At 45.5% G+C, this 20,857-nt stretch overlaps 1 protein-coding gene across 9 annotated transcripts in view; it reads right to left on the reverse strand.

The window, feature by feature from the left end:
* The window catches only part of Nep3 (M13 family metallopeptidase neprilysin 3), a 130,693-nt gene that overhangs the window by 22,535 nt on the left and 87,301 nt on the right, over positions 1–20,857 (reverse strand). For 5 of the 9 annotated variants that reach the window (XM_077653466.1, XM_077653471.1, XM_077653465.1 and 2 more), the window contains 8 exons: positions 14,411–14,614; positions 12,323–12,450; positions 8,847–9,065; positions 7,769–7,885; positions 5,372–5,607; positions 3,923–4,145; positions 797–880; positions 396–494 (listed from right to left, as the gene is read on the reverse strand). In XM_077653466.1, coding sequence (XP_077509592.1) covers positions 396–494; positions 797–880; positions 3,923–4,145; positions 5,372–5,607; positions 7,769–7,885; positions 8,847–9,065; positions 12,323–12,450; positions 14,411–14,614 — 1,310 coding nt within the window. The remainder of the gene's footprint in view (positions 1–395; positions 495–796; positions 881–3,922; positions 4,146–5,371; positions 5,608–7,768; positions 7,886–8,846; positions 9,066–12,322; positions 12,451–14,410; positions 14,615–20,857) is intronic. The other 4 variants (XM_077653472.1, XM_077653474.1, XM_077653470.1 and 1 more) reach the window with 1 other exon arrangement.

Raw genomic sequence — 20,857 nt, forward strand, 5'->3', positions numbered from 1 at the left:
GCGAACGCAGCGTAATCCAATGTGGAAATTTGGGCTTGTATTTTTTTAGAAGACTAAAGCGCCCCGAGGGATTCTTTGCTAACCCGTGCTGATTACCATGACCGACTCTCCCTCCTCGTTTCATAAACTGTTCTATAAAATGATTCTTGCGGTGACATCGACGAATTCCGACGGCCACAGAAAATCAATCGGATGTACCGAACATTGGAAATTCCCGCGGTGATTTTGAGTGTTCAGCGCAACGCGGCACGCGTTGACGGGCGTGCAAACGAGATACGTTTGTGCAGATTTGCTTGGCTTGGACTATGCACGAATTCATACGTGACGACGAGTGAGGTTCTAAATTCTTATAAATTCCACATCTGTCGGCACTGACCCCTAGCTCGGATACTCACTTTCTCCTTGGCTAGTTCCCTCGTCTCCTTGTCCATCCACTTGAGCATGGGCAGGTTGTTCTTGAATGCATCCTTCACCTCTTTTATCATGTTCTGAGCCTGCAGGAAGGAAGAGACAAAAGGGCGATACGAGAACACGCATTGCGATAAGTCTGCGATTCAAGGAAAACACGAGAAGCAAAACAGGCAACGTTGCTCGAACGCTGACACTGGCAGCACTTTTTTCTTGCCAAGCAAGGTTCTCTACTGAAGCCATTCAAAAACAGGCTCTTCAGGAGCGTTTCAAAAATCTTCTACAGGCACACTTTTTAAACACTCTTTCTACGACAAGCACGTCAAGTCTTTTGCAAAATTCAGAAATCTCGCTTTCAGGTATTGTGGTAACAATGACGACGACGGACCTGTAACTTTGTAGAATTAATCAACCTGTTCCCGGCACAAGAGTCATCCACTGCACCAGCGGAATGTCGGCTACCTGGCATTTTCTGCAAGGATATTCAGAAAATACAATTTTCTCAGACCAGGGAACGCTTTTCAGCCCGCATTCGGCAAGCGCGTCCTGCTCCCTTCCCTTATAAAAATGGTCTATAGATTGTCTATCGACTTCTTATAGACTCTATTGGCTTCCTATAGATATTTCTTTGTGTCGATTCATAGTCTATAGACTGTCTATAGACAAACGTCTACTAAAAGTGTGTGGCCATAAACCTATAGATTGTGTACAGAAAGACTATAGGATTTGCATTGCTTAAAGACTCTTCTCTAGGGTTTGTCTATAGAGAGTATAGACTTTAAGGACAGAAGTCTATGGACATTCTATAGACTGTCTAAGAAAATTTTTGCAAGGGTTGTGGCATAAGGGAGCTCAGGACGCAAAATGCCATTAACGACAGCAGCGCTCGGTCTCATCTCGTCACAGCGAAGTACATACAGTGGGCAAGAAAAATACATCTTGTTCGTGTTGAGCGCCTGCAGAATACGCAGAAGGTAGAAGCCAGGCTTAAATGTTATTCGCCATAAGCATGCTGGACTACTGCGTAAGTGCCAACTATTTCTGTTTTCTACGACAGCTGAGAGCAAGAAATTAGCCTGCAGAGGTGCACTTAACTCTAAGACAGGTGCTCAGAGGAACTACTAATGAACAATACGCAGGAATATACGTATACTGCCAACATAATTAAGGAAAGACATACCACGTGACGACTAACCCGCAAGGGAGGGTGCCGTTCCGTAGATGTGAACAACTTACACACAGGTTGGCCCCAGGGTCATGCTGAATATTCATGCTTTGTCTCAGCGTACTAAATCGCCCGGAAATTGCTCCTCGCTAACAGGATTTAGCTAGCTAACATAACTTTAACCTAAACCATTCAACTATGAAAACGAATTAACAAAATGCCTGCAAACAATGTTGCTGCTATTCACTGACTACCGACTTATGCAGGGTGGATGCTAGATAAAGTTAACTTCTGGAACCCAGACGACAGGTGCAAGACGGGAGAGAGGGTCCTTCAAGGTGCGCGAGCAGTTAACAGGCTTTATTGCATGTGAAACTTCGAGGTGAGAGTGACTGCAAGCACGAGCTAAGAGCGAAAATCTCTTTACGTGTACTTATATTCATTGTGAGGACTGTCATGCTAACTAACGTACTCTATCTGTGAAGAACCTCTATAATACAGACATATAACTAGAGGCAGTCAAATGATAAAAACAGATCAGTAGCGTCACTACTGTCCTCAGTACGGCGGCTGTTTGAGTCAGTAACAGCCTCACAAACTTTGTATTTTTTAATCAGACGCACAGAATAGTTAACTTGCTAATGAAGGGCGGGGAGGATTATTGGAATAATTAGTTGCCTTTTTTTAGGTCTCACCGTTTAAAGAGAATGTCATGTGCTTATGCGTTCGCGTTCAGAACAACCGCGGCACGAACTGCTACATCAATAAAGCCCTCGAACAACCGCGTCTATTGCCTTGAATCTTTCTTCCGCAACAAGCCTATTCATGGCTCCCCAGTGACCCAACATATGTAGATTGGCACCCTTCAGAAGTAATGCAGGCTCTTATCGAAGCGCGTCATACATTCGCCAACGAACTTGCGTTCGTTCAGACACACGTGTCTCTGACTTCCTAGAGCAACAACCTGACCTTCGAGATAGCCGTGACGGCAAGCCAGATATCGTCGTGCTCGTTGTCGCACCCGCCCTGCCAGACGTGCGCAAATGAGGAAGCGAGTGCATGTTGTATTCGAAAGAGCGGCAAACGCATGCACAGGCAGAGGCACGCAGGCGGAAGTCGACGGGGGGTGGTGGTGGCACGTGCAACCATGGGTCGCGCATTAGCGAATGCAGCCATCGCCGCGCACTTGCTGCAAGATGCGGTGCAGATGTTGACAGGGAGCGGTGCGGGTGCTCCTTTATTGAGTCGGCAGCTCACAGGCACAGTGCACAGGGAGCCGTGGGGTTGGAAATAAGGAAGGCTATTTACCGTTTTGGTCACCCCAGCAGGCTTTCAGAAGCAACAAATTTGGTTCACAAGTGCGTAAGAAAGTTGCTCTTTCTTGTACTATCTACATCACTATTCAAATCTAACATTTCAGACAAATTTCTCATTAAATGCAGGCAAAGGCAATGCGCAACTCAGCAACCATTTATACGGCTACCTAGGCAAATTACCAACACTTTTCATCTCGGCTTGAAGTTATCTTCGAAAGGGTGAATATAAGGATAGACAGCTCCGCTACGGAGACCACCTGCGGTGTGTTAAGAAGTAGCCTTACACACTGCGATTTGGTAAGAAGGGGAAATAGGGCAAGGTAAGGATAAAACTTTAAGTCTGAGACGCATTTAGCTTCCAAGTCAAGGTGAGGAAATAATTTACTGTCCGTAAAAGGAAAACCTAGCGTAAACATAGCTTGGAATACATGTGTGCTACAACTTGTTCATGGTAAACTCCCTTCCTACAACAAATGCTACAAGATGCGGCCTTAACTCTCAATATTTTCCTGCCATGCATTGCTGCACTAAAGAAGCACAGCCTATGAGTGCTCAACGCAGTGGTTAACAAAGTTTCCGAGCGATATGTAAAAAGCTCTGAGTACGGATATTTAGGAGCTAACGTCAGAACACATCCAACCCGGTCTTTAAAGGTTACGTTTCTAAATAAGCTACCACTGCGTGAAGAGAAAAATAAGCTCCCAGTAGCACTTCAGTACAAGCATTCGCACGTCGTATTAAAATAATATTTACAAGTGCCAGTACCCTCCCAAACACGCATGTAAGCCAGAAGTTGTCACAAATAAAAGAGGTGAATATTAAAAGGGCAAAGTGCAAAGCCATCCCAGGACCATTAGTTTGGTGAAGCGGCTCAGTGTGCAAAAGCTGCAGGCTGGCAATTGATAAAAGGCGGCAGAAGCGATCAAGCGTCAAACGGAACGTGAAAGATGAACAATGTATTGCCACAGAAAGGTGACGACGAGACCACGATGCGAGAGAATCAGCGTGTAGGTGGCGAACGCCACCAACTTACGAGGGGTTTGCTGTCGCCGTCGAACACTTCCCTGACAAACATGGCGCCCAGGGCGAAGCCGATGACGTTGTTGGTGTCGGTGACGCAGTAGCGCCACGTGGTGTCCGATCCGTCCGAGCCCATCAGAGCCTTCCGTAGAACCTTAGACGCCTCGCGGAAGGGCTCGGATAGGTACGACACCATCGAGTGCACCAGGCTCCAGCCCAGGTAGTTGCAGATCGTGCTGCATTCAAGTACCGCGGGCGCGTCCAAGACGCAAGTGAGACAGTGTGTGGGGCATACCATGCCCTTGCAAAAATTTCTTTAGACAGTCTATAGACTGTCCGTAGATTTCTGTCTACAAAGTCTATAGGCTCTCTACAGACAAACCCTAGAGAACATTCTACAGGCAATACAAATTCTATAGACAGTCTATAGACAATCTATAAATTTATGGCCACACACGTTTAGTAGACTTTTGTCTATATGCAGTCTATAAACTATGAATAGACAAAAAGAAATATTCATAGGAAGGGCAATACAAATCGCAATACATATCCTATAGGCACTCTATAGACACTATAGATTTATGGCCTTACACTTTTAGTAGACATTTGTCTATATAAGGTCTATAGACTATGAATAGACAGAAAATATATACATAGGAAGGGCAATACAAACCCTATAGACAGTCTATAGACAATCTATAGATTTATGGCCATACACTTTTAGTAGACATTTGTCTATAGACAGACTATAGACTATGGATAGACAAAAAGAAATATTCATAGGAAGGGCAATACAAATCGCAATACAAATCCTATACACACTCTATAGATTTGTGGCCATACAGATTTAGTAGACATCTGTCTATAGACAGTCTACAAACTATGCATAGACAAAAATAAATATTCATAGGAAGGGCAATACAAATCATATGGACAGTCTATAGACAAACTCTAGATTTGTACCCATACACTTTTGGTAGACTCTTTCTAAAGTCAGTCTATAGACTATGACTAGACAAAAAGATATTTGTAGGAAGGCAATGCAGTCTATAAGAAGTCTAATAACAGTCTATAGAGCATTTTTGTAAGGGCAGGAGCCAAGTGCATCACAGTTGTCGACAAGCGACCAGCGTTGCCACTACTCTTAACCGACACATTACCGTGACTAAAATAGTCAAAGTGTATCCTTTGCAATAGAAAAGAAGAGTCAGTTACTCCGAATATGGTCCCCGAAAGTGTGGCCGGGCGGGAAAATATGTCTTCCATTTACTCCAAGACAGTCCCCAGTATATCGCATTTACTAAAGCGTCCTTCATTTAATCTTATCTAGCAAACTACGCGTACTACGGTGGACGAGAAGGTAGGAGGCACAATCCTGAAAACAGTCTAGCGCCTGCCATTGATCTAATATCCCTTTCCCCAGACTGGCGGGACACGCCGAGGAATAAGGTGATGCGCTTACATTTTGCCCCGGGTGGTGTTCATGTACTCCTGGACGAGCTGGGTCATGTTGCCCATGTATTCGGGGGCGTAGACCACCACGTCCTGCGTCTCCGGTATGGTGCGGTTGATCTGAGCGAAGGCGCTGGTGAAGTACTCGGTCCAGTCGAGCAAGGGCGCCCGCGCCTGGAGCTCGGCCACCGTCATCTTGTGGTAGAGGCGCTCGTCGTCGCGTCGCTCCTCCGCAGGAACCGTTATCTGCGTGCGACGTCAACCCTTATAAAAATGGTCTATGGACACTCTATAGACTTCTTATAGACTCTATTGCCTTCCTATAGATATTTATTTTTGTCTACTCATAGTCTATAGATAGTCTATACACAAAAGTCTACTAAAAGTGTATCCCCATAAATCTATAGATTGTCTATAGACTGTATATTATAGGATTTGTATTGCCTATAGACTGTTATCTAGGGTTAGTCTATAGAGAGTCTATAAACAGAAGTCTACGGACAGTGTATAGACTGTAAATGTTTTTGAAAGGGAAGCCATGCCTGTAGGGCTCATCGAGTGATGAAAGGCATGCGTCCATGCTCCCTAAGACGCATTTTCGGATACTAGGTGCGCACTGAGTCGCCGCGAACATAGTTGCAGGATAGCTGTACGGCTACGGTGGCTCAGTGGTTAGGGCACTCGACTACTGATCCGGAGTTCCCGGGCTCGAACCCGACCGCGGCGGCTGCGTTTTTATGGAGGAAAAACGCTAAGGCGCCCGTGTGCTGTGCGATGTCAGTGCACGTTAAAGATCCCCAGGAGGTCGAAATTATTCCGGAGCCCTCCACTACGGCACCTCTTTCTTGCTTTCACTCCCTTTTTTTCCCTTCCCTTAAGGCGCGGTCCAACGAGATATGAGACAGATACTGCGCCATTTCCTTTTCCCCAAAAGCAATTATTATTATTATTATTATTATTATTATTATTATTATTATTATTATTATTATTATTATTATTATTATTATTATTATTATTATTATTATTATTATTATTATTATTATTTTCGCAAGACAAGACGAGGAAAGCTTTTCCAGTAATGCAACGATTGATGCAACTTAGCAGCTATGCGTACTGCGTCCACTCCTGCACCGACACAGCAGGAAAGAGGCACACAGCATTTTTTTTTGTACTGTGATAAAGTGCATCACGGTGGGAACCACCCTTCTCCACTGTGCTTAATCTTAATATTACCTATTGTTCGAACTAAATGGAGACCGCTCACTGCCACAACTCTTCTAAGCTGGCACATGAAAACAATACTGTTCAGTTAAAACAGAAGAGGTTTGGCGCCGGACGATAGTAACAACTGAAGCTTAGAGCATCGACACGAATAGTTTGGCTTTTGATGACAATATGCGACAGAATACAAGGGCTAGGGTAGCGTAATTTGCGGGAAAATCGCATAAAGCGTCAGATTGACAACCGCTGCTGCTGTTTCACATTTCGTGTGGTTTTCTGATAGTTAATAGGTACCGATCGTTTTTCGTTACTTCTCATTTCTGGGAATGTCACACAGCGTATAAGTGATTGTGGAGAACTTCGAAAGCCATTGAACGCGCCATGTCAACTAAATATTTGAGACAGCAAACATTTTTTCCGGAATGCACTGACACCAAAAAGGTGTCTTTTTCGTGAAATGAGCTGATGTTTTTCACGTGATATTTATTGTCTGGCATATTTACCTCACGCTGCATCCACCAGCATAATGTTCGCGACGGAGGCTTCACGAAATTGATTGTGTGTTCTTACGCTTGGTTTAATTTTACAGCTGGTTGCGTTATCAGAGAAGAAATATATCACTGCTATGGAATAAATATCTGATCTGAAAGCAGTTTCACGCTCCATGAAGGTTCATGTAATGCATGGCCAAAAATTCGACTGAAACTTGCCTGGCCTTAGCGTTTTTCCTCCATAAAAACGCGGCGGCGGCTGCGTTTTAATGGAGGAAAAACGCTAAGGCGCCCGTGTGCTGTGCGATGTCAGTGCACGATAAAGATCCCCAAGGTGGTCTAAATTATTCCGGAGCCCTCCACTACGGCACCTCTCTCTTCCTTTCTTGTTTCACTCCCTCCTTTATCCCTTCCCCTACGGCGCGGTTCAGGTGTCCGGCGATGTATGAGACAGATACTGTGCCATTTCATTTCCCCAAAAACCAATTAATTAATTAAAAGACATGACGGCATAAATAAAAAAACACTCGCCAAATGGAGTAAAGAAAGCGAACGTTTTCTGTTACTTACGCCTTAACGTCATGCAACAATCATTGTTTGGCACTTACAGCAATCGCTATCGAGTCTGAGACGTGATGTAGCTTAATTTCATTTCGCAACTGGACCGGAATGTTTTTCTTACGGGTAAAACTTACGTTGGCCAGTCGTTTCTCGAAATCGATGACGTCTTGCATTTGCTGCTTCACGTCAGATTCCTTGCCTCCCAAGAGTACGCCGACGGAAGTCATGTAGGTGAGGTAGGCGTTCAACACCTGGCGATGCGAAGAAAAAAAAACATGCACACGCATGCAGCGAAGTACACAACGATTTATTACATTGCGGCGGTCGAATTTCGTTGGAGGCGGAATTCTAGAGGCCCGTGTATACTGTGCGATGTCAGTGCACGTTAAAGAACCCCAGGTGGCCGAAATTTCCGGAGCCCTTCACTGCGGCGTCTCTCATAGCCTGAGTCGCTTTGGGACGTTAAACCCCCATAAACCAAACCAAACCAAACATTGCTCTTCGATGCCTACCTCCGTTCTTGCTTGCGAATCGCCTCTTATTTAATTTCCGTAGTTAAAGCACGTCGAGTGATGGGCAAGTAAAATACCTCTGTTTGCGGCAAATGTTGAGAATCGGCGTCTTGGAGGAGCTTTCTTGAAGTGCGTGCAGAATTATCCGGCTACTGGTTTGAGCTACAGTCTATGCAGCTTCCGCAAAACACGACATCGAAGGCGCAACCGCGCTGTACGTTTAGCCCTGGCGGCTAACCACATCTTTCTGAGCGGTCAGTAGTAAGTGGGCCGAGGTGCAACATATACGTCATGGAAGGGAAGCGGAAATTAACCTACTTATACCGGCTCCGTGCTTCAGAACGAAAGACAGTGGGGGAAAGTGAGAAGTAAGGTCAACCATGGAGGTCAGTCCGGAAGTAAGTGGACGATCAGGAAGCCGATGTAGGTCACTGCTTTGGCCAAGGCGGCTCCGATGAAAGTTTAAAGAACGTCACTTCATTTAGAAGATAGCTCGAATCAGAAGCAATATCACTCTTACAGCAGCCGGACAAAGATTTGTCGGTACTACGTCAGCCGATCATTCGTAAAGAAGCGCTTGAAGAAGTCACGTCATCTGGCCTAGCCTCGTGCTTAAGGCCTCAGACACTGAGTTTTCTTGGTAGATTGTTTTCTTGGCCAAAGAGCAACGCTACCACACTAAGCAGCGATCCCGACGTACCTTGTCGTCTTTGGTTTTGTTGAGGTAGTAGTCTCTCGAGGGCAGGATGAGCCCTCCCTGGTCGACCTGGATGACGTGTCGTGACGAGTTGCGGTCGTCCTCGCCCACGGCCCACGAGAAGAGGCCCGAACGCGAGTACACGTTGTGGATGAGCTGCAGCGCCGGCTGAAGCTGCCACGTGTCCATTGAGTAGTTGCCCGTCACATTCCAGCCGCCCACCTGCATGCATGTATGCAACACGTGCTGAGCAGTGCCCTCGTGACTTTTGGGGATGCTGCACTGGAGCCTTTGGAGCTCTTGCTGTGTACAAAACTTAACCAAGGCACGAAGCATTAAACTCTGTCAATCGTTTCGCGTCTATATATATAAAGAAACATCTGTAGCGTGCGGTAGACTTTTCGACAAAACATGAGTATTTGCATAATTTTACTTTTCAAGATGGCTTTCACTTCTCAAGAAGTAGTATGTGACACGGACAACATCGCAGCCTGAGGAGCACCATTCTTGCCTCTCTACAAGCGTAGAGCTGAAGCACAGGCGCGCAATGTTCTCGTTTTTCTGTGCGTTCGAATTTGGCGCCACACGCTGAGTTCAGCCCTGCACACTCTCCCGTTTCGGTCATCATCTTGTGCGGCGGATTAATGAGTGTAGTATTTTCCGAAGGAAAGAAATAAATATTAAGACACTTCAGGCAACCAAACTGCTTAACCGGAAGTGGCCTTTCGAAGAATATGCCATAAACGGCAAGAAATGCGCGCCATTTAAAAGCCCACTCAGCCTCGTAATTTCTTCTCTTTGGCACAGTTTCGCACAGGAGAACCGCATGTAAGCTGGTCACCGCCTGTCGCGATCCAAGAAAATATTTCAGCGATTTTAGTAAATTAGGCGTTTCCGAACAATATCTTATTTCTACAATGCCTAAAATATTATTAGGCACCTCTGGTTCTTCATTACTGTTCGTTCATTTTTTCGACTTTACTGAAGCCAGGAAATCCTAAAAAAACATTGGTTTTCTATTGAAACTTCTATTAAGCTCTTCGCAAATCTTATCGAGCCAGTGAATGCTTCGTCCAGCCACAAACTTTGCAGATGGACTCGCTGCCCACCTGCTTTTAGGGCTACTGGTGACTACCTGCTCTACTCCGCTAGCCACCTCTTTTGAACTCGCCCACAACGAGCGCCCATTCTCGTGTTCCTCGTTTCTCCGAGATGGAGCCACTGAGCCGTCGGGTTAGTCGATTTAGATCTCTCTTCTGCTACTTCACCTGATCATCGCTAGGTGGCAACACCTTTCCGCATGTGATCGATTAATTTTTTTATGTTCTTGCGTTTGTTTTATGCATTAAAATCTGGCATGACTCCAGGCACGTGCAGGAGGGACACCAGTAGTGAGAAGTGCTTTCATGAGGCTGTAAGTAGCTTTAGACGCCCGGCTGTTTTTCTTTGTTATTTTGCTTTCGCCACACTTTCGAGCACAACGAGCGGGCTATTTTTGCAGGCCTTCTCCCGCTAATTTCTTCCGCATAGCTTGCCGGCAGTTTTCTTTGTAGTTTTGCCGTAAGTATCCTAACTCGGGCCGACCACTCTGTCTCCGCCTATCTCATTGTGATCATTCTTTGTATAGACCCCGGAAAATAAAACAAACTGAAAAGCGTTGTCACTTCAAAGCTTCCGCACTTCGACCTCTGCCCGCTGTGAACCGGTGTACGCTCCTCAGACATAAATGGCTCGGATGTAAGGACACCAGCGGGACTTCCGTTTTGCATTCCAGCCCGACGCGCTCTGGATCGTTTTGTCTCCACAGCGCAGACGCCGCCGCATAGAAAGAGTTCGGTATCAGCACAAACGGAACTTCGCTGTGCCGCTTCCTTACAAATGAGCCATTGTCTCCGCTGCGCCTGGCGGATGCGTTTGCATAATTACTGCGCCGTGCAGTCGCCAGACGCTGCCATCCGTGGCGCATTGCGATTGGGCTCCGCTTTAAGTGCCCTCTTCTCTCGACACTTGAGTGTCTCTCCGCCGTCCGTTGCCATGGAGACAGTTTGGCCTCGAGTTTCGACGACTACGGCACTATGGGGTCGCTGAACCGTTGCGTTAGCTAAAGGAAAAGCTGGCGCTTGACTCCGGTGTCGGCCTTTTACAGTGAAAGCCGCTATCGCATGCCTGTAACTTTCCCTTCTTGCATTACACACCATGCATTCATAGACGGCGTTGCGACAAACAAAGCAAACGAAACGCTTGGTTAGCTGGAACTGCATGCGGGCGCTGTAATTAACATTGACGGTGCGCGTGCTGAAAGCGATATATCTCGCTCCTAGCAGGAAGCATTTTGCTTGATTGAAAGCAGCCACCGAGAACGCGGCGCGGTTGGGCCTATAATGGGTAAATAAACAGGAGGTCGGCCTCGTGGTTATTCACAGCACGTGTATGCGTAATGCGAGGCGACATCGACCCAGTGTGTTGAAATCGGCAAACAGAGGAGCTCTGCTGTATTGAGAATCCGGCAGCCCAGCCGCAGATGAGAAGCTGGGAATTCAGGGTTAGTTATATGGCTGTTAGCTGTTAGTACTGCCTACTAGTTTCAAACAAAACCTGACCTAATTCTATCTTCTACGCGGTGTCTTTTTCAACAGGTCGCCGAGGAGGAATTGAAATTGGCTTGTATCAATAAGGCACTGCGTTCTAATTACGCAAAGACCACTCACAGCGCTAGTAAAGGTGTTATAAGTTAGAAAGGGCCAAAATAGGAAATGCAGGTGTCGCCATCAATGGCCTATTTCGCAAATGAAGTTGTGCATATCGGCACCCCTTTTTCAGCGGATCTCAGAGGCTACGCTACAACGTCATTCATTTCTAAACTGTGACAACCCTTCCATTTCCGTAAGGGCAACATGAATTTGAATCGACTGCTGAGAAGATCTTTAAATAAATCTTTCCGAGCAATAAATGCGTGTTCTGCGCTCGACTACTGATCCGGAGTTCCCGGGTTCGAACCCGACCGCGGCGGCTGCGTTTTTATGGAGGAAAAACGCTAAGGCGCCCGTGCGCTGCGCGATGTCACTGCACGTTAAAGATCCCCAGGTCGTCGAAATTATTCCGGAGCCCTCCACTACGGCACCTCTTCTTCCTTTCTTCTTTCATTCCCTCCTTTATCCCTTTCCTTACGGCGCGGATCAGGTGTCCAACGATATATGAGACAGATACTGCACCATTTCCTTTCCCCCAAAACAAAAACCAATTATTATTATTAGCCGGACAAACATCAACGTACCGTCAAAGCACCCAGAAAGAGCCAAATAATCATTTTTTTACAGGAAAGAATAATTGGATGGAGTTGTCCTTAGTATCCAATTAACCGATTAACAAAAGCACTCGTAGTCAAAAGGCTGACTCAGTTGGGGCACAAATGGAAGCTCGTCACCATATAATCAATGGACGGCAATGTATGGTCGGCTGTCCACGAGCGGTGCACTCACAATGTCCAGGAGATTGACGATTGGCTTGGAGCCGAGGCTTTCGACGGTGTCATTCTTGTCCAGGCAGGAGTAGTAGTAGATGCGAGCTTTCTTTTCAGCTTCACTTTTCAGGTCTGTCTTTTCGTCCTCTGGAAAGCCCGCAGAAGTGCGAAATGAATGAAAAAAAAAAGTTGTTTCGTAAACAGCCTGTAAACAAGTTTCGCAACACTCCGTTCCCAGAAAAAATGAAAATGAACGAAGAAACAATAAAATGAATTTGCATAGCCTCAGTATTCAATCTAAATAATTGAAAAGAAGGTCAGGACTTACCGCAACCACAGCACGGTACCTATTAGGAAAATGACAACGAATGCACGGAACGATTAACCCTTATTATGTAGTACATTGGGCCTCTAGCCATAGCGTGTTTGCGCAGAAAACGTGCGCGCATGTACGCTTGCTCGCAACATAAGCCACAGTCAGCTCTTAGAAGTATTTATTGAGTAAGTCTATAGACGGTCAATATACTTCTGTATATAAAGTATATAGACTCTCTAGACACAAGCTCTAGAGAACATTCTATAGAAAACACAAATACTATAGACATTCTATAGACAATCTATAGATTTATGCCCATGCACTTTTAGCAGACGGTTGTCTATAGGCAGTCTATAGACTATGAATAGAGAAAAAGAAATATCTATAGAAAGGCATTGAAGTCTATCAGAAGTCTCTAGACTGCCTATAGAGCATTTTTGTAAGGGAGAGTCCATGACATGAGACCATTAATTGTGTGTTCATAGGACTCTTGATTCTGCACAGTTAGATGAGCGAGAAAGTTTCCTTTCAAAGTACCTGTAGCGGCGAGATTTCCTCTTTTTTTCAACTTGGTTCTCTTCAAGGAATGCTGATGTACAGCCTTTGTCAAAAGTTCAGAGCCCAAGAGTTTTGCTTTTGACCCACACTGTTTGGCTCGTAATGTATCCCCAGCATTCCGAATCTCCTGAAGGTATGTTGAAGTCGGAGACTTTTGCACGGGCTAGTTGGTTCGTAATCTTTGAAAATAAGCGTGCACTTAATAGGCGACGACAGGGGCATTAAAAGGAACAGCAACAGGACGCCCTTGTCCCGTCGTTTCTGTTCCTTTAGTGCCTCTATCTTCGTTTATTAAGCGCACAGTTATTTCGAAATTCCTGAAGGTGATGATGACGATGGTTCGTTTTTTAGGCTTAAAGACAGCTTTTGCCAAAGACGCCATGACACAAGTTACTTTTTCACCTACTCAAGGCGGGGTCAAAGACCCATTTACCAAGCATTCATTTCGCCCCAAAAAAGCCGAGCACCAGGTCAAGGGAAAGCTCGTACTTGTTGTTTCATTCGTGGGCAGCCGGCGGCACTGAGGATCGAACCCCGCACCTCCCGCATTTCGAGGCGGATGTTTAAATCGCTAGGCCCCCATTGCAGTAATCTGCTGAAGGTAAGAATATCTCTGCTCCTGTCTACACGGCTTAAGCAGCAATTCTCCCGGCCTCTAAAGCTTTGGCAAAGGCTGTACCTTAACTGGGATGAACTATCTGATATCTTGGCCCGACTGAATAAAGCAGCGCAGAAACAATACCAGAAGTGAAGTACAGCACACTACTCCCGACAATTTCCCCAGCCTAGTTAATTAAATTGGATTCGAGTCGATCTCAAAAAATTACTTGTCTCTCTCCATATTCCTTTATCAGTGCGGCCCAAATGGAAGGAGGCAAATGCAGAAATGACCCGCCGCGGTGGCTCAGTGGTTAGGGCGCTCGACTACTGATCCGGAGTTCCCGGGCTCGAACCCGACCGCGGCGGCTGCGTTTTTATGGAGGAAAAACGCTAAGGCGCCCGTGTGCTGTGCGATGTCAGTGCACGTTAAAGATCCCCAGGTGGTCGAAATTATTCCGGAGCCCTCCACTACGGCACCTCTCTCTTCCTTTCTTCTTTCACTCCCTCCTTTACCCTTCCCTTACGGCGCGGTTCAGGTGTCCAACGATATATGAGACAGATACTGTGCCATTTCCTTTCCCCCAAAACCAATTGTTATTATTATTAAATGCAGAAATGCAGCATTGGACGCACCGAGGACGTTTTTCATGACGAGCTGGTTCTCCTGCCAGAGCTTGCCAAACGTGCCCCAGATGGACTTGCCGTCGGGGAGCGGGTTCGCCTTGATCCAGCCGCCGCACGAATACTGGTAGAAGTCCTCGCACGGGTCCGTCTCCGGGTCCATGGCGTTCAGGATGGAGCTGGCCACAGTCACGCATGCCGGCGTCACGCAGTACTCTGCGAGTGACGTACAGCGCCGCTCTTTAGGGTCTCGTACACAATACTCTTTTGCCGGCCGTAGAGAAAGCTTCAGTAAATACTGGCAATGCAATGCATTCTGCGAGGAGCACCGTACTGTCTGGAGGGACGGGTTGTCGTCAAATGTGAAACAACGCGCTTTTTGACAGTTTCTTAATTATGTGCCGTTTCTTTTGACTTAAGTACTTACCTGCATGAAGGCGGTGAAGCGCTTAAGAACAGTAGGTATACTGTTCATTCCGAATACTCTGACCAACATTTCGAATAATCGGAAGTTAGTCCGTTTATTGTTTTGGGGAAAAGAGTCGACTTATGGCACTATAAAAAAAAAATCGAAATTCGCGTACCTTCTTGGTACAAATAGTGCGCGTATTTTAAAACTCCACCAACCATCGGAGAATACTTTCAATAAGCCTCTCTCTTTCCAAATGCGGAAGTACTAATATTGGGCGCTGATTCGGAGGCTTAATGAACATTTCTGAAGCTTTCTTCACACATAGGCCGTTTATAAAATAAAATCAAGAATCTAGACTATCTAACGAGGCTTGCTTATTTAAATGGCAGTCTGTCGCTGAGGTACCTTGCGCAACCGTCCTTTTTATTTGGCAGTCCATCGCTCAGTTAGCATGCGTAACTATCCTTTAAGTTCGTATATAACTAAATCGTCCATTTCTCGTTTTGCCAGCTTTAAGGCAGTTTCCTGATAATTTATTTTCAGGCGCTAATTTACCAGGAAACTTCTTTTTCATGAAAAAATATTGTGCGGGGCAAGCAGTTAGAATTAACAGAAAGCGGATAGCAAGTGCTATTCAAGAGGTTCAAAACACAGATGACGCAGCAGTTTTGAATTTTTCTGAGGTAATGTATATAAAAAAGAAAGAATAACGTTCACGTGACCGCCTTTATAGAATCAGAAGCTGTGTACGCGCGGGTCAACGTCAGCAGGAATGCGTCTTTGTAGCTGTGCGCTTTCAGAAGACGGACTACTCGGAGTTGTCGTTTAACATCCCTCCCTCTCTGCTTCTCTCTCCAGTATATGGAAATTATGAAAAAAAGGCAGGTAGTTATAAGCCTGAGAGCAACAGCAAAGACCTATGGTGACATTTGAAATGTCAAACCTCTCCCTCATCCTTACCACGTAGTTTGTCTCGTAAACTCGCAAGGCTTATTATTCAAAAGCCGCACAGAGATACGACTACCTCGTTCTGGGTTTAATTTCAAAGTTTTTGTGCGGCTCGATTCGCAATAATAATAATAATAATAATAATAATAATAATAATAATAATAATAATAATAATAATAATAATAATAATAATAATAATAATAATAATAATAATAATAATAATAATAATAATAATAATAATAACAATAATAATAATAATAATAATAATAATAATAATAATAATAATAATAATAATCAGTCTAACTACGTGCAGTACTGCACAAAGGCCTCTCCCATGTCTCTCTGACTAACTCTGCGCCAGCTGTGGCCACCCTATCTCCACAAACTGTCTTATCTCATCCGTCCGCCTTACTCTCGGCGCCCCCTGATGCGTTTCCTTTCTCTCAAAACCCACTCTGTCACCGATAAGAACCAGCGCTCATCTTGCCTTCTCATCACATGCCCTGCCCGTGCCCATTTCTTCCTCTCGATTTCGACTAGGATGTCATTAACCCGCGTTTCTTCCCTCACCCACTCTGCTCTCTTTCTGCCTCTTAACGTTATGATTTTTTTTTCCCCATAGCTCGCTGCGCTGTCCTCAATTTAAGTTCAACCCCTTTCGTTACTGCCAGCGTTTATACCCCACTCACGAGGTCGCCAAACTTCCTTCTTGCCTTTAACAGCTGCAATAATTCAAAATAATGACGATTTGAAACGAGGTGTTCACCTTCATCAGGAAGCATCCTACTGGGAACAAAAAAAAAAAAGAGCTCTCCCCAGGAGTCCCGTGTGCTGTGCGATGTCAGTGCACGTTAAAGATCCCCAGGTGGTCGAAATTATTCCGGAGCCCTCCACTACGGCGCCCCTTTCTTCCTTTCTTTCACTCCCTCCTTTATCCCTTACCTTACGGCGCGGTTCAGGTGTCCAACGATATATATGAGACAGATACTGCGCCATTCCCTTTCCCCCAAAACCAATTATTATTATTATTATTATTATTATTATTATTATTATTATTATTATTATTATTATTATTATTATTATTATTATTATTATTATTATTATTATTATTATTATTATTATTATTATTATTATTATTATTATTATTATTCCCCAGGAGTCGCACTGCGTCGCTTCATATTTCATCCGCTAACAACATGAAAGGTCCGATTGAGTAAAGGCTGTCTGCTTTCAGGCAGAAAAAAGTACCCTCCCCGTATGTCTTGTAGTGACGGTCCTTTGAAGGGTCACCAATGCCTCAAAATCAGCACGTTCGGCGTGCGGAAGCAGGCTTAAAAGAACCTCTGAACGTGTTCTTCTAAGCAGGAAAAAAATAAAAAAGAGGGAGGGGGTATTGCTGGAAAATTTGGTTCTGGTCAATGCTGCGTTTCAATGCAGTCTCCATCACCGGCGCTTGCGTCTGAGCACTCAGTATCACGGAAACGCTTTCATTAGAAAGTGGTGTCTGTGATCGGTGAGAAACTGATCCCTTCTATAGGGGGAAAATAGTTAACATGCCTTCTTTTCTTCTGCTCCTGCTCAAACAAAGTGAGCACTCCAGTTTGGAAAAGTTGCTCAAACGTTAGAGTGCACAATTCCGAAATCTTGGAAAAAAGAAATCTACAAAGAGGAAGGCAGCTGCAAAAATCTGAATGAAATCCTCGCAGCTGGGATATATTCTATGCAATCAAAGTCCTCTCCTCAGTTTCCCTGTATCTCAGCGCTGCACATGGCGTGTTAACCGCACGAACAAAAGGTTTTCATTTATGCTCAATGTAGATGTCAATTTTGTGTTCCTTTTCGACCACGAAAGCTGGATTTTGCGAACGGTCCTCATTTATATCTTAACTACCACTTTCCTCAAATATAGGAGTATCTAATGAAAGCTTCAAGCACGTAGAATTTGGCAACGTTCGCTCTAATCTACTCGCCACAATCACTAAGAACCTATTTCTTCTATCCAACCAGTTTCATTGAAATGGGTGCTTCAGCAGCTTTAGTAAAAGGTATTTTTGCTTCCGTACAGCCTTCTATTTATTACATAAAAACGCCAACGGCAGGGCTTCGTATTAAGCGGCTTGCAGGAACAGAATGTGCGGATGAAAAGATTAGCGAAACCTCATCTTCCGCAGAAAAGGAACAAAATACCGGCATGAGGATTTCATGGGTAGCCTTCCTGAAAGTAGAGGGACAAGCAGTCGACTTGAGTCAACACGGGGAAGCGGGACTAGGCGTATAAGCCGTGTCATATAAGTACCTGCAGCAGATTAAGCTGCGTAATCTAGGATTTCTCAAGTAGCAGCAAACGCTTCTTCTTCGTCCGCTTGTTTCTTCTTCTTTTTTAGATCCCACGGGAGGAGCGGTAACAGAGAGCCTCAAGAACTTGCGGAGCTTCAGCACCCGCAAAAGCAAAACTGCCTGTTGCCAAAGGCTCTTGGGCCTTGCGGGCGTCCCTTGTTACAACAAGAGAGACGTGACGACGGCGCGAAGGCGGAGTCGTGTTTCTAATTAAGCTAGCGAGGCAGCCGAAGAAGACGGCCGTGATATTTGATGCAAGATGAAGCTGGGTGACGGTAGAAATTTGCAAAATAGATTGCGGCACCAGATTGCGTTTCTTCTTTTGCATAATAAGCCAGTGGAATGCTGTGTTTGGTTTTGAAAAAAAAATAAACGGAAGGAAGTGGGTAGAGAATCAGGAAAAGCAGTTATGCAAAGTGCAAACAGCCCCTGGGGGAGATTAAAAACAACTTCCGCTAGATTCGCGAGCTTATACCTTGCGGAGGATACAGGACGTTTGAATTGGGAGCTCAAACTCGCACCGCACTTGCATTGAAAACAGTGAAGAAAACGCGGCAAGTGTACAGGGTAATGACTGGCTGCATCGTCATATAATGCAAGTGTCGCCGAGGAAGCGGAAGTGGAATCGAAAAGTATTTCTGAATGTTGCCTAAAACAACATCCGGCATGTGACAGAAAATTGGTTCCATTTCCGGTGCACCTGCTTTTGTTTCAGATACGCAGGCTTGCGTACCAAATCAATACACGGAAGCCAACGTTACGTTCAATGCTGCAGTGCCTCTAAGCATGGATTGGCGGGCATAGGAGTAAAATTTCTCGCGTCGAACCGTTCTTGTCGGTATGGAAGAGCTGTATAACTTTTACCTATTGAAATAAAATTAATATAGCTAGCCAATTCACTTTCTACGCTTTTGATACCTACTGGAGTATTTCAGTCATGGTGATTGTTTCTTGGCTTAACAGGCAGCATCCCCTGAACGCCCATCATGTACATCTTTCTTCTTGTTTACCCCTCCCCTTGCGCAATATGTAACAAGCCAGGGAATCATAACGCGCGTCCACTCTGTCTTTCATGGGAAATTTCAAAACCCTGTTTCTCTAGTTCAGCGACGAGCCAAACAAAAAAAAAGGGCTACACACCCCCCTTCAACAGTCTTCGCATCATCTTCATCATGAGACCCAGCGGCCTCTGCTGTTCTCCCCAGATCGAAAGTTCACTTCGACTTATGCTGTAAATAATTCAGCGAAGTTCGCGTGTCAGCTCCCTCTGGTAGTGACTTGGTGGGCCTGCGTACTCAAGTATGTTAATTGCCGGGACCGGATGGAAGGAACGTGTAGCTGCTGCGACCCAAGCCTATAGAGGAGCAAATCTTGCCCTGCGTACACGTGTACTCTCCCTTCTCTACAGCAGCACCGTTCAAACATGCAAAGCCACGCGCAACTGTCGAGCCGACAGACGAGCGAGGAATGAGCGCGGTCATGATTGATGAAGCCATCCCCGGTAATTCGCTCGGTCTTCTATTTGCGTGGCAGCCTCTGGCGTGGCACGAAATAATAATAAAAAAGAGAACACGAATTAACAATTTGTTCAGAATAACCCAATGAGGCGGGGGCACTATAACACGAGCAAAATAATATCGCCACTGAAACGAACCAATCACAGTGGAAGCGCAAAGCCGTGTGCTGAAACAGCGCTTGGAGCTGTTCAAGCAAAGTGCAGTGTCTGTAGGAAATGCGAGCTCAGTGAACTCCGACAGCGGTCCGGTTGAAAGGGGTACAGTGCACAGTCTGTTTGCAGTAGCTAAAGTAAGTGCGGGTCATCTATCCTCGTTATCGGCTGCATTTGTGTGTGCACGTGCACGTGCACGCGCACACTTTTATAAGCAAAGAGACAAAAAGAGCAGCTGCGGCGGGTGCTATATTTCTATCTTTGCACGAAGCACAAAATTCTGGGTTTGTGACCGACAAGGCGGTGGCTGCGACGACTTCCAGCTTTCGAGATACTGCCGAGACGAGCGGATGCGGTTAAGGCGAGACAGTGTATTCCGCGTTCAGTAGGGTGTGGGCGCTGTAAAAACACGTAGGGCCAAGAAAGCTTTTTCTGTAAACAGCGTGTATAAAAGTTACGAATTTCCAGGCTTTCATCACTAATGGTCACGGAATTGCATAAATACAAAAAACTGAGAGATTTATGAAGAAATCAATTTCAGCGCAACTAAATACAGCTAATTGTGATTGTTTCTGAACATCTCGGCAGTACATGGGTGCATGCAGTTAATCAAGAGCAAAATTCAAAACTCTCCCATCATCTCTCAATGCAACATTACGAACACACATTTTTCTTCACTACGCTAGGCTTTCGAGAGGGCAGCGTCAGTGCAGTCTGTCACGTGGCAGGTCATGTGACCTACTGACGTCATCACAATCTGCCCACCGTGGCAGGTGGCAAGAATTGGTTTTTGGGGAAAGGAAATGGCGCAGTATCTGTCTCATATATCGTTGGACACCTGAACCGCGCCGTAAGGGAAGGGATAAAGGAGGGAGTGAAAGAAGAAAGGAAGAAGAGGTGCCGTAGTGGAGGTCTCCGGAATAATTTCGACCACCTGGGGATCTTTAACGTGCACTGACATCGCACAGCACACGGGCGCCTTAGCGTTTTTCCTCCATAAAAACGCAGCCGCCGCGGTCGGGTTCGAACCCGGGAACTCCGGATCAGTAGTCGAGCGCCCTAACCACTGAGCCACCGCGGCGGGTCAGGTGGC

Source organism: Amblyomma americanum, chromosome 2 (genome assembly GCF_052857255.1).
Source record: "Amblyomma americanum isolate KBUSLIRL-KWMA chromosome 2, ASM5285725v1, whole genome shotgun sequence".
Lineage (NCBI taxonomy): Eukaryota > Metazoa > Arthropoda > Arachnida > Ixodida > Ixodidae > Amblyomma > Amblyomma americanum.